The sequence below is a fragment of the Benincasa hispida genome, chromosome 4 (assembly GCF_009727055.1).
Source record: "Benincasa hispida cultivar B227 chromosome 4, ASM972705v1, whole genome shotgun sequence".
Classification (NCBI taxonomy): Eukaryota; Viridiplantae; Streptophyta; class Magnoliopsida; order Cucurbitales; family Cucurbitaceae; genus Benincasa; species Benincasa hispida.
The window spans coordinates 62,015,041-62,028,949 of NC_052352.1; the positions used below are offsets into that span (position 1 = coordinate 62,015,041).

Consider the following 13,909-nt stretch of genomic DNA (forward strand, 5'->3'; position numbering starts at 1 on the left):
TGTTTTATGTGTGCATCATGCATCATCGCATAGACAAGAATAGAGGCTTAGATATAAGTCCTATCGACTTTTTCATATACATCGCATGCGTCCTAGAAATAGGAATTATGGCATTTGCATTGAGAGATGACATGTTGTTGTTTGTGTGTAGCATGATCGCAAAACTTGTATGTGATTTTTGGAAGTGTTAGCTAAACCCCTTCTCAACCCGTTCATCGCATACTCATTGTAACTCTTGATTTCATCAACTCTTCGTTCGAACTCCGTCGCGTAGGAAATATTTTTAATCAAAACACCATCCAACTCATCTGTTTTCACCACTGCAAGAGGATCAAAGTCGCTGTCGTATATTTACTCAGTAGTCCCTGTGTTTGACCTTGGACTTACCAGGAAACCTAGTGAGGCTTATACATGGGTCTTATTAGGAAAACTTGCATCGCATAACACATCACCGCAAACTCATACCATAATTGCATCATAATTCACAACGCATCAACACCTCATTGTTCAAGCCTCATAATCAGTCAGCCCTTAAGGGAGCAATTTATCTACTTACCCCGACGATGGAAGGAGTGAATTCTGTCTTGTGTAGTTGTGTTCCCAGCTCTCAAATTAGAAGAATCCTCAAAATGATAAGCTTATTGAGTCGGTGATCTAGCCACTCTCACCCATACAAATCAAAGGATCGCCTTCATAGGCAGAAATTCACAACTCACTTAGGATTCAGGTCATGTCACTTATGATTATCCTGGTGAAATGTAAGTATCTATTATGAACGACATTGGATGAGACCAGTCATTTCGTAGTCCAGTCTTATACAAACTCATTTGAATAGAATACCCTTGCTCACATGTCTCTACATGAATGATCAAGATCAGATTATTATAGCATTTTATAGCAATTGTAACATCTACAAATCGGGCAGTATTCATACTGTTACCAGAATAAGGTATCCAGCCTTATTCATCTACTACTGACCATTTAGGTTATCACTTAAACATGATCCACTCTTTGTCTCTACATAAATGTTTAAGCTACAGATGATAACTTTGGATGTTAGTTTATTGGTTTGTAGGTTTAATGCTACTAAACGATCGTTTATCTTTTGATCGTTGCTACACGATTGAGTAGTAAAAGTCTATGCGATAAGCTTCATTTACTGAACAATCGAGCACATTGTTTATAAGATAGACTAGCTTCTTATTTTCCACTTGCTCGATCGTAAACCTCCAGTCTCTTCCTCAAGCCAAGATCATATAGAGCCCACAACTTCTAGATTCTCACACCAGAATACCAAGGTAACCATTGTGGTGATGTCCTCACTCAATTCATTAATCGAGTTGGACTCGATTGGGTTCGAGGAGCTATTGATTGTTCATGTTGTTCGTGTGGTGATCGTTGCGTTTGTGTGTTACTGTCTTTGGACGCATTGTAGATTGTTTGAGGGATTCTTGAAGAATGGTTTTTCTCAAAGGTATGCATCCTCTATCCCCCATATCATCGTATAGCATGTTGTAATTTCTGTATATGCATGACCTGTTAGTTTTCATTTTAGACTGTAATTGTTTGTTCAATTCGAATGGAATTTGGAATGATCCTTTCTGCTGTTCATGGAAATCCTCGTGTTAGATTTCCTTCAGATAAGACAGTAGATTGTTGTTTCTTTTAACTCCAATAAATAGTAATTGAGCTAAGATTAAAGACATAGGCGGATGTACTCTTTCGATCTTCAAATGAACTAGCCCAATCACTATCACAATTGCCACACAACTCAAGATTGTTAATATTGGAATACCAAAGCCCATAAGAAATGGTTCCCTTTAAATATTAAAGTATTCTTCTAGCAACCCCAAGATGAATTTGACTTGGTTTTTGCTTGAATCGAGACGGCAAACTAGTCGCCTACATGATATCTAGTCAGCTATTTGTGAGATATAACAAGCTGTCAATTAAACTTCGATAAAGATGATTATCAATGTTCTCTCCTCATCTTTCAAACAAAGTTTTAGATTGGTGCTCAAAGGTGTTCTAACACAATTACAATCTTGCATTCCAAATTTTTCAAAAAGATTTTTTACATATCTTTCTTGAGAGAGGAAAATTTCAGCATCATTTTGCTTCACTTCCAAACCCAGAAAATAACTCATTAAGGCTAAATCGGTCATCTCAAACTCACTAATCATCAACCTCTTGAATTCTTCAATCAAAGTAACATTGTTGCTAATGTAAATCAATTCATTTACATAAAGACAAATAATAAGTACCTCACCAGTCTTGTTCGATTTGACATATAAATTTGGCTCACTTGAACCATTTTTGGAACCATGCTTATGGAAGTGTTCATCAATTCTTGCATACCAAGCTCTAGGTGCTTGCTTCAGACCGTGTAAAGCCTTTTTATGTCGATACACTTCGGTCTCATGCCCTTTAACTTTATACCCAGTTAGTTGGTCTGCAAACACTTTCTCATTTAAACCGCCATTTAAAAAGGCAGATGTAACATCAAAATGATAAACATTTCATTTATAATGAGCAGCAATAGTAAAAAAGGTTCTAATAGTGTCAAATCTAGCTACAGAAGCATAAGTTTCTCCAAAGTCAATACCTTCTTGTTGCATGTAACCTCGAATTACCAGCTGCGCTTTGTGTTTTTCTATTGAATAATGATATTTGAATTTGAGTTTGTGATCCAGCTATATGTTCACCACATATTGTTCAAGATTACATATAATAATAACCTTGGATTCTTACTGTATTGAATTTTGTTAATCAAAATAAAATAATGACTTATTTGATTAAATATAAAAAATCATTTATTACAAAACTATAGTTTTAAGGCATAAGACCCAAGAATCTCCCATTTGCACTAAAGCTAGTGGGATTTTACAATAATCAGAGTCAGTGTATCCTATAAGGATCAAATCTTTAGTCCCATATACAAATATATAGTTCTTCGTTCTTCTTAGATACTTGAGGATTGTTTTGTCTACGTTACAATGATCATATCCTAGATTGGATTGATATATACTGATAATCCCTACTATCTAATATATGTCAGATCTTGTAACATCATGACATACATAAGACTGCCTACAACTAACGCACAAGGAGTATGTCTCATCTCCTCAACTTCTTGAGGTATCTTGCGGCACTGTTCCATAAATAAGATAATTCATGCCTGAAATGTAAATTACCCTTCTTGAAATTTTGCTTCGAGTACTTGATAAGCATTTTGTTGATATAAGATGCCTAAGACAAGGCTAGCATTTTTATTCTTGCAATACTTTATAATGTATATCCCTAAAACAAATTATGGTTCTCCCATATCTTTCTTTAGTATTATGCAACCAACTCTCCTTTAATGTTAGTGAGAAAGCCCATATAGATTCCAACAAGGAAAATATCATCCACATAAAGAAAAGCCAATATTCCAAGATCTTGATCCATTAATGAAACTATTAAGTTTGAAAACCTTTTGCTCTTCATCTTAGTTTATAAACCCCTCTAGTTGACTCATATAGATGCTCTTGTAAAGGTTGTCATTCAAAAAAGAGGTTTTTACATCCGTTTGTCATATTTCATAGTCATAATATGTGGATAATAGACTTTAAAATGATAAAAGGTGTGAAAGTTTCTGCCTACCCCTTTTGGGTTTTTAGTTTCCATCTTTAACCTACAGCTGGTAGTCCCCACCCTTAACCGAATTCCTTACCCACTACCCTTTCTGAAACCGCATTTGTTTTCTCCACTCTTTTCATAACCAAATTTTCATCCTTTTTTTTCCTTTTTTCCTTTCCTCTTATATGTGTAAATAATTAGGGGCTTTACAATACCACTCCTCTCGAAACACACCTTGTTCTCAAGGTGAAATGTAGGGAATTGTTGTTTCATTGCTGGTGCAGCCTCCCATGTGGCTTCACTTTCAGGGAGATTCTTCCATTTTACTAACCATTCTTGAGCAGTCATTTCTCCGTTCCACCTTACTCCTAACACCAATTTAGGATTCACTTGTAGCTCGAACTCTTCTGACAGGATGGGAGGAATGTGTTGTACTTGCTGAGTCTTGCCTAGCTTATTTTTGAGTTGGGACACATGAAAAACATCATGGATGGCTGCCTCGGGTGGTAGGTTCAATCGGTAAGTAACTTCCCCAACTTTTTCTGCTACTTGGTAGGGCCCATAGAACTTAGGAGTCAGCTTCTCACTTCTCCTCTTTGCTAAGGTTCGTTGCCTGTAGGGTCTTAACTTGAGGAACACCTCATCCCCTATTTCAAACCTCAACTTCCTTCGGTGTAAATTCGCTTGTTTCTTCATCCGGTTCTGTGCTATCACCAAATTTTCTTTGAGGGCGTTCAAAGCTAAATCTTGGTCTTTCAATTGTCTTCATACACTGTCGTTGGTTGATTTTTGATCTCCATAGTGCACAAGTGGCGGGGAAGGATGCCCATACACAACTTGAAATGGGGTGAATCGAATAGATTGATGGAAAGTAGTATTGTACCATAACTCAACCCAGGCCAACCACTTATTCCAACGCAAGGGTTGTTCATTACAGAAGCATCTCAAGTAGGTCTCGAGGCACCTATTGACTCTCTCGGTTTGGCTATCCATTTGGGAGTGAAACGCAGTGCTCCTTTTCAGTCGAGTCCCCAATGAGGTGAACATTTCTCTCCAGAAATTACTTAGGAAAATCTTGTCTCTATCTGTAGTGATTGATTTAGGGATGTCGTGATGTTTAACTACCTCTTGTATGAAGGAATCCGCTACTTGTTTAGCTGTAAAAGGATGCTTCAAGGGAATGAAGTGTCCATATTTGCTTAGACGGTCTACAACTACCATAATGGAATCGAATCCCCCTACTCTCGATAGCCCTTCCATTGTCAACTCTGGAATTGGAAGTGGCTGTAACAACCATGCAGGCGACAAGGACTCAGTTTTGTTTCTTTGGCAAATTTCGCAACTTTCCACATATTTTTGTATATCTGTCTTCATCCTCGGCCAGTGTAATTCCCCGTTCATTCGCTTGTAAGTCCTTAAAAATCCTGAGTGGCTTCCTAGTACTGAATCATGGAAGGTATGTAATAGGGCCGGAATTACAGATGAGTTGCGTGGTAACACCAACCTTCCTTTATACCATAGCCTGTTATTCTTCCACTGATACTTAGGCTTACCTTCTGGATTCTCTTTTAATATGGCAATGATTCGTTGAAGTTCTTTATCTGCCTCGACTTCCTTAAGAATGAGATCCACGTCTACTATTGTTGATGACATCAGGCTTTGTAGATTTGTTATTGGCTGCACACGGGAGAGAGCATCCGCTGCTTTATTCAATAGCCCTGGTTGATATAAGATTTCAAAGTCATATCCTAGGAGCTTGGTGAGCCAACGCTAGAATTGAGGTTGCACTTCCTTTTGTTCGATCAGAAACTTCAGAGCCTTCTAATCTAAAATGACAGTGAATTTGCCTCCCAAAAGATAATGCCTCCATTTTTGTACTACTAATACCACAGCCATCAATTCCCTTTCGTATATCGACTTGGCTTGTGCTCGTGGAGAGAGTTTTTGGCTGAAATACGCTATTGGTTTATCCCCTTGCGATAATACTGCTCCTAATCCGGTTCCTGACACATCGGTCTCAATAATGAAAGGCTTACTGAAGTCGAGTAGTGCTAATACCAGGCATGATATCATCTTCCTTTTCAAATCTTCGAATGCTCGTGACGCTTCCTCATCCCAATTAAATCCGTTCTTTTGGAGTAACCTCATAAGAGGAGCAGCTCTCGTACTGTAACCCTTCATAAACCTACAGTAATACCCTGTCAATCCCAAAAATCCACGTAGTTCTGTTGCATTCATCGGGCGAGGCCAATTTACCATGGCTTGTATCTTCTCACCATCCGCCTCCAAACCTTGTGCAGAAATCCAATGTCCCAAGTGTTGTATGCGTTCTTGGCACAAAACACACTTCTTCTGGTTGACATACAACTGATTATTCCTCAGTACATTGAACACCACTCCCAGATGTGTTTCGTGGGTCGATAAGTCAGGGATGTAAACTAGAATATCATAAAAAAACACAAGGATAAACCGGCGTAAAAAGGGTCGAAAAACATGGTTCATGAGTGATTGAAAGTGGCTAGGGCATTGGTGAGACCAAATGGCATCACTAGGAATTCGTAGGGATCTTCATGGGTGTGAAAAGCTTTCTTTTCGACGTCCCCTTTCCTCATTCTGATTTGGTGGTACCCGGATTTGAGGTCAAGCTTGGAGAAGACTTTTGCACCGTGTAACACATCGAGTAGTTCTTCAATCACAGGAATTGGGAACTTATCAGCCACATTGGCTTGATTAAGCTTTCTGTAATCAACGCAGAAACGCCATCCTCTATCCTTCTTCTTAACCAGTAATACCGTACTCGAGTATGGACTCTTGCTGGGACGTATAAACCCTGCTTGCAACATCCTTTATACCAACTTCTCTATTTCTTCCTTCTACGCGTGGCCATATTTGTAGGGCCTAACATTGATGGGGTCAATTCCTTCTTTGATGAGGATACGATGGTCTACTGCCCTTTTTTGAGGGAGTGTTGCTGGCAGGATAAAAACATCTTGGTTCTGTTCCAAAAGAACCGAAATCATCACTGGTAGCTGATTAGAAGCTTCCATTTCATTGCTAGTTCCAGTCTCTTCTTCTTGCTCAAACTCTAAATGTTGGAAATCCACCAGGAACCTCAAGTCATCCTCCTCCCATTGTTTACTCAAAGTTTTAAAGGACACTTCTGCTTTTGTTACCTCACAACGTTATGTGTGATTCTCCCGCCCAAAAGTCCATAGTCAACGAAGGCCAATGGATCCCCATGAAACCCATGGTACAAAGCCACGACATCCCCAACACCACATTCATTCGACCAAGTTCCATTTCCAAGAAATCCGCTCTCACCATCAATCCTGGCAGACTGAGTTCTCGAATCGATGAGTACCAACATTTCTACAGACCCTTTTTCCTTCGAATTCGCTTCCATTTCCAATCACTACTCCAAACTTCGTGTGGTGTTCTAATGGAATCTTTAGCTCTCTCACCGTATCCTGATGAATGAAGTTGTGTGTTGCTTCCGAATCGATAAGTACCAACACTTCTTTTCCCTTAATCTCGCCTTTAAGTTTCATGGTTCCTTTTGCTGAAAACCCAAGTAACGAGTTCAATGCCAGCTCTGCTTTCTCCCTCACTTCCGTGTTTTTTAATTCTAATTTCTCCTCCTCTTCCTCAACTTCTTCCACCACCGGGTCCTCCTCCTCGTTGGCTATGAAGAGCATGAGTTGTCGTTTTCCCTGACCTTGCAACGATGGCCAGATGCCTATTTCTCGTTACACCTGAAGCATAGTCCTTTGTCGAGTCGATCCCTAAACTCCGAATCTGATAGCCTTTTCAAGGGAGCATCCTTCTTCGCGGGAAAATGTTTGACTGGTATCGCAACCTACTTCATGGGTAATATCTCATTCCCTTGGTTTCCACATACTCCTTTTTCCCCTGTTGGGCCTCCCGATTGTTAAGCCCACCAATTCCTAAATCCCCCAGGGCTAAGTTTCTATCGTTTACCAATTAGGTTTCACACACAAAATCATCTAGCATTTTAGGGTTGCGGCTGATCACCTCTGCTTGCAACGCTGGCTCCAGACCATTCATAAAGGCGTCTCTCAACATATTTTCAGATAACTCCGACAAGGGCACCGAATATGTAACGAACTTCTTCACATAATCAGAATATAACCCATCTTGCTTGATTTTGAGCAGCCGAGTACCCAGACTTCTTTCTCCCACATTCCGGTAATGCTTGAACAACCTCTTCTTCAACTCTTTCCATGTCGTTATGGCCTTCCGGTTGTTGCTCCACCAGAACCAATCCACCTCGTCGGGGGCGAAGCAGATCACGGCCACCTTGACCTTCTCGTCATCAGTCAGCTCGTGTATTTCAAAATAATACTCTGCACGATACACCCAGTACTCCGGATTCTCCCCTACGAAAAGAGATATTTCAAGTCTTTTATACTTACTTTTATCTGTGCCTGCAGCTCCTACTGAGTGGGAGGACTCTGCATCATCCACTCTCCATTTTTCCTTGATCGTACTTCCTTCGGAAAGCATAGTCTCTTCCTTCCTTCGAGCCGAGTTGCTTTCACGAACTTCCTCCGTTAGTTTCTCCAGATTTTTACAATGCCCACTCAGGAGTTCCCTCAGGCCCGTCATCTTCTTCTCCATCGTTTCTAGTCTCTCTTCTATTTGCTTTTGAGTCATGCTTCGCGTTTTCCCTAGGATTGCGGCTCTGATACCACTTGTTAAGCCTCTCAATCCTATTTCAATCAATCCCTCAAACTCACCTCTCACAGAACAAAATTACCACAACAATCAAATACAAATCCACAAATGAGGCAAACTTTTCCTCTATGAATAAACCAACGAACAATAACAAGTAAGAAGAAATTCAAGTTCACGATTCACTAGAAGCAAAAGAAATTCACAAAACAAACAATAACCCTTAGAAACCCAGCAGAAGTTTGAGAGAGCTGGGAAATCTCTCCATGAAGACTCTTATTCTTATTTTCTGCTTACCCCTTTTGGATTTTCGGTTTCCATCTTTAACTTGCAGTTGGTGGTCCCCACCCTTAATCGAATTCATTTCCCACTACCCTTTCTGAAACCGCATTTGTTTTCTCCACTCTTTTCATAACCGAATTTCCATCCTCTTTTCTCTTTTTGCCCTTCCTCTTATATGTGTAAATAATTGAGGGCTTTACACAATTATTATAGGTAAATATTAAATTCATGCTAAAATCAATGGGTTTCAATTATCTCTAAGAAAAATCCAAGAAACTGCACCTAAACTCTTACTCACAGACAAATCTGGCAACAGCGACGTACGAGGACCTCCTTCCGTAGCATGGCAGTGATGGATGACCTAAGGCAACGGAGTTGCGTGGTGGTTAGGCTATTAGGTGATGCTGCAAACAAGATGAGACAGAGAGAGAGGGAGAATAAAAACCCCAAAACTCTCATTGGCAACAGCACAACGACATTGAAGCGACTGGCATGGACGGAGGCGATTGGCGACCAGCAACATTTGCGGTTGGCTAAATAAGTTTTGGAAAAGAGAGAAGATGAGAATGAGAGAAAGTATGTGTGGCTAGAAAAATCAGATTTGATTTTTTCCTTCTTAAAAGCTCATATAATCTTACTCGACCTAATTTGACTTTGACTAGGTCAAATCCAAGCCCTTTTTTTCTTTTTCAAATTTCAAAATATTTCAATCATTTTAATCTCTCTAATAACGAAATATCTATCAAATAACCCAAACATCTTCTCAAAACTAAATTAAATTTGGATATAAAAGTCCAAAATGAAGGGGAAATTCAAATAATTTATGGTAGTTAATTTAAGTTTAGTTGAAACTCGAGGTGTCACATTTTTCCCTGTGTAAGAAATATCACCCTCAAAAGTTCTAATCTGAAGAGAGGTATAGTACTTTGTTCTCATCTCGTCCCCACATTTCCAAGTCTTCTTTTCTGACTATCAATTCTGCCAAAAACTTTAACTTACACTATCACTTCGTAAAAGTTTTATTTCCCTTACGAGAATTTGTTTAGGTTTTTTCACATAACTTAGATTCTCATCCAAATATAAAGGCTGAAAATCCGCCATGTGAGATAGTTTTGCCACATACTTTCATAACATAAATACATGAGAAATGTTGTGAGATTCCCAGGGAAAAAGTGGTAAAGGTAAATGATATGCTACGGCCCAACTTGCACGGAAACAAACGAATCTAGAAATATCTTTTAAAAAACATATCACCATAACTCAAAAATTAATTGTTCAAATAATCTTTGAGACATCTACCTTCCTAACTTGTAAATCAATTTTGAGAAAATATTTATATATTAGAGTTGCTCAAAACGTTGTCCAAGTAAAAGAAAATGTAGTTAAGACCCAAGAGGTGTAAAAATTAGCATTCCACAGTGCCTAGCATAACGCAGTTGCGCTAAGCTAGAGGGTCGTGCAGTACAGTAGAGGCAGAAGACTAATGTTGCATGGAATGATGGTAGCGCCATGGCCCCAGGCTATTTATGGAAAAGATATTAAAGTTTTTTAAAATTCTTGGCCATATAATTTCCTACGGTTTTAGCTGCCGAGAGAGATGCCATCATGCCTCAAAATTCAAAGCCTTAGAGAGAGTTTTTAGTCTAAAGAAAGTGAGAAAAATTATAGGGTCGTTTGGAGGCTATTCTAGATTTCGATGTGCAAATCGAAGCAAGATTGATGGACTTCAACGGCGGAGATAGCTTCAAGAGTGGTTTTTTTTCGTTTCCTTTATTTTTCACATCAATGTATAGCTAAACGTTCTAGTTTCGGGACATTGATGAACTTAATTATACATTTATGTTGATGCAATAGTATGTTCAATGGATGTTTATCCTTAAATGTTTTTTCAATACTATTGTGCTTTATCACACCATTGATGCATGTCGGGTTGAATGTCGATTAGAAAAGATCACATGTTTAACCAAATCTACAACAGATTGTTATTGAAATGCAATAATCTTGAAAATAGTTTCTAGATTTAAGCACATCATTTACCTAACAATAATTCATAGGATCCTCTGCATGACTTAATAAAATAACAAAAGAATTCAATACTCGGAACACTTTCTTCTTTTTTCTCTTGATTTCAACTTTATCTTTAATAATTATAAAATCATCATCATAAAACCGATCCTTAGATAAAATCAATCCAATTCTGAATAGCTGAATAGAATTTGACAACTTAATTCCCATATTCGGTCTCTTCGTCAAGTTTTTAATGTAATTGTCAAGGAATCGAAGTAACGGATTTGCTTAATATTCATAGATTTGGATAGATCTGGATTTAGAGTGTACTTTATTTTTGTTTTTATTTTGTGACGGATGGCATATGCCACATAACAAGGAGTCGATCTTTTGCCTCTCAATTCAGAAATTAAAAAAAAAAAATCAAGAAAAATCTGAGAGCAAAATAAAAACTAAAAAGATGGCAAAGGTCTAAAAAAGCAATTAGAAAACACTTTAAACTTAATTTGCCTGAATCCCAACTCGAGATAGTCCATGCACCAATCACTACAAAAAAATTTGAGTTGAAACCTAATTTTGATGAAATCTTCTTCAACCATTGTCTTAATTGATTTTCTGTAGTTACTTGAAACTTTTAAAATTTAATTTTCAGGTTTCATCGTTAACGAAACTTTTAAAAATAGATAGATTGTAATTGGAGTTTGGTTTGAGTCATTCGTCCCAATTACATTTTACAATTCTGGAGCATTCATTCTGTTAAATCGTACGAAAGAAATAACATCTTCTAATATAGAAAGCAATTGTTATGCTATTTAAAAAATTTCCCAAAATTCTCCGGGGGCATAGACCAAGTCTTTGAACAAAATCAGAGAGCGACACCATGATTATAGATCCTAAACACTTACGGATCGTAAATAAAATTGATCAGATTTCAATTACTGTCACAACGCTCCAAATATTAGATGTACAAAGTTAATAAAATTTGGAAAATTGAACCAACTAGCAGTGGTTTGCAGCTTTAGAATTAGGCCACACATTCTAATTTCAACATCTCAAGGAAACGCTAAGAAGAACGAAACAGATTGACCAAAAGAACTATAAGAAATTCATATCATAATTCTTCAACCAATAACATTTCAATTTCTGAATGACAGAGCTAGGTTACAGGAAGTCCTAAAAAAAAGAGAAAAGATTTATGAACGCTAAGAAAGAAACCAGATCTAAAGCCAAGATCTACAATCCTCCATAAGATTAGTCTAAATCCTAACCTCCGAAACCGTACAAAGTCCTTCCCTGCCTTTTCAAGGCATAAACCACATCCATGGCGGTCACCGTCTTCCTCCTGGCGTGCTCAGTGTAAGTAACAGCATCGCGAATGACATTCTCAAGGAAGATCTTCAAAACGCCTCTGGTTTCTTCATAAATCAAACCGCTGATTCGCTTAACACCACCACGACGAGCCAAACGGCGAATTGCAGGCTTTGTAATACCTTGAATGTTATCTCTCAAGACCTTTCTATGACGCTTAGCTCCTCCTTTGCCCAAACCCTTGCCTCCCTTTCCGCGGCCAGACATTTTCAAAACTTGATTCGAAGAGTGTAGAACACGACTAAATCGGAAATTTGAAATTGGTGAAGAGTGACAGTTGTTGGGTTGAATTTATAGTGGAGTCAATTCGATGCGCGGCTTTTGAAGCTGTTGAGGGGGAATGACGTCGTTCGTTGGATTTGGGATGAATCGACGGTATGGATGGTCGATCCGCGTGAAAGCGTCGCGGATTGTGCTTTTAAATTTGGAGGTGAAAATTCTGGCGCTAGGCGGCGGCATTTGCCAAAATTTGTGGACCAGATTGCAATTAAAAGCCCATAATTAGTCCATCTTCAAATTTTACGTTAGATTGTGCTCCAGATCATTGGGCCAAGGTCCATCAGCCAATTTCAATTGTGCACTGACCCAATTTTATGCATATCACTCATTTATCAAGACGAGACTAAAATATTGTAAAATAGCAAAATTTGAAATTAATTGCAAATATAACAAAAAATTACCTTCCGTCCATAGAAAATGTCCAAAAAATCCCATGAAAGCGCAAATTTTTAAATTTTATTAGTGATCGTTGTTATCGATGATAGTTGTTGTCGGTGACAGGTTTCTTCTATAAATAGTACAAATGATAAATTCTTATCAATGGTAGAAATATATCATTCATAGGCTCCTCTTATAAATATCATTGATATCACAATATCTACTAGAGTTTTATCACTGATATCTACCTAACTTCTATCACTTATATTATTGATACATGGATATCATTGATATCTACCCAAATTCTACATTGAGATCATTGATACACAAATATCACTGATATCCACATAAGTTTTATCACTGATATATTATTATAATTGATATCATTGATAAACATATACCACCAGTATTTACTTTAGTCATATCGCTAATATAATTGATATTACTGATATCTTCCCAAGTTATATCTATGATATCCCTGATGCATAAATACCTTTAATATCTACTTAAGTTATATTACTGATATCACTAAGATAATCGGTTACATTTGAATTACTAAATTCATATTTTTTACATTTTAAATGGGGATTCAGTGAATTCTTTTATAACATCTAAAAACATGAGTGACAGTGATGAATTCTTTAATCAATGATAGGATCCTTTGAATGACTAATATGTGAGTATATTAATGGACTATGGATGATCGGTTTCTGTTATTATGTCATAACAATAGATTCTATAAGTTATAGAATTTAGTTCGATGTTGATTATCTAATTACATTTTAATTACGATCATCCAAACTAACTCTTCTACGACAATATTCACTTACTCGAGAGAAAGTGTTACCAAACAAATATTTACTAATTAGTTATTATATATTAGTCGATAAAAGTCTATTAGTCATAGACTTCTATCACATATTGTACTAGTCTATCAAATAGAAGTTTATTACTGATAGACTTCATACTTTCAAAATCCTACAAAATAACATAAAACTACGAGTCTGATTGATAACTTTTTGTTTCACGCTTTTTTTTTTTTATTTATTTATTTTATAAAATGCATGTTTATTCATGTTTTGTTTCTAAAAAAGATTCCAAAATTGAGAAACTGAAAAAGGTAGTTTCTTTCCATTTCGTTTTTATTTGGTATTTATATTTAACGTTCCGTTTTGATAATCAAACCTAACAATTGGCTCGTTGGTATTGAGGTGTATATAAAAACGACTAAGCACTTTTCAAATCTTGGGTTTGAAAACCAGCTTCGTAAATTCTTTTACCTACT

The 13,909-nt window shown here is 37.4% G+C and overlaps 1 protein-coding gene across 1 annotated transcript; it reads right to left on the reverse strand.

The window, feature by feature from the left end:
• Positions 1 to 11,681: 11,681 nt before the first annotated feature.
• Positions 11,682 to 12,240, reverse strand: LOC120075739 (histone H4). The gene has a single exon (XM_039029380.1). It carries the CDS (start codon positions 12,172 to 12,174, stop codon positions 11,863 to 11,865), a length of 312 nt encoding a protein of 103 aa, XP_038885308.1. The 5' UTR covers positions 12,175 to 12,240; the 3' UTR covers positions 11,682 to 11,862.
• Between the last annotated feature and the right edge of the window lie 1,669 nt (positions 12,241 to 13,909).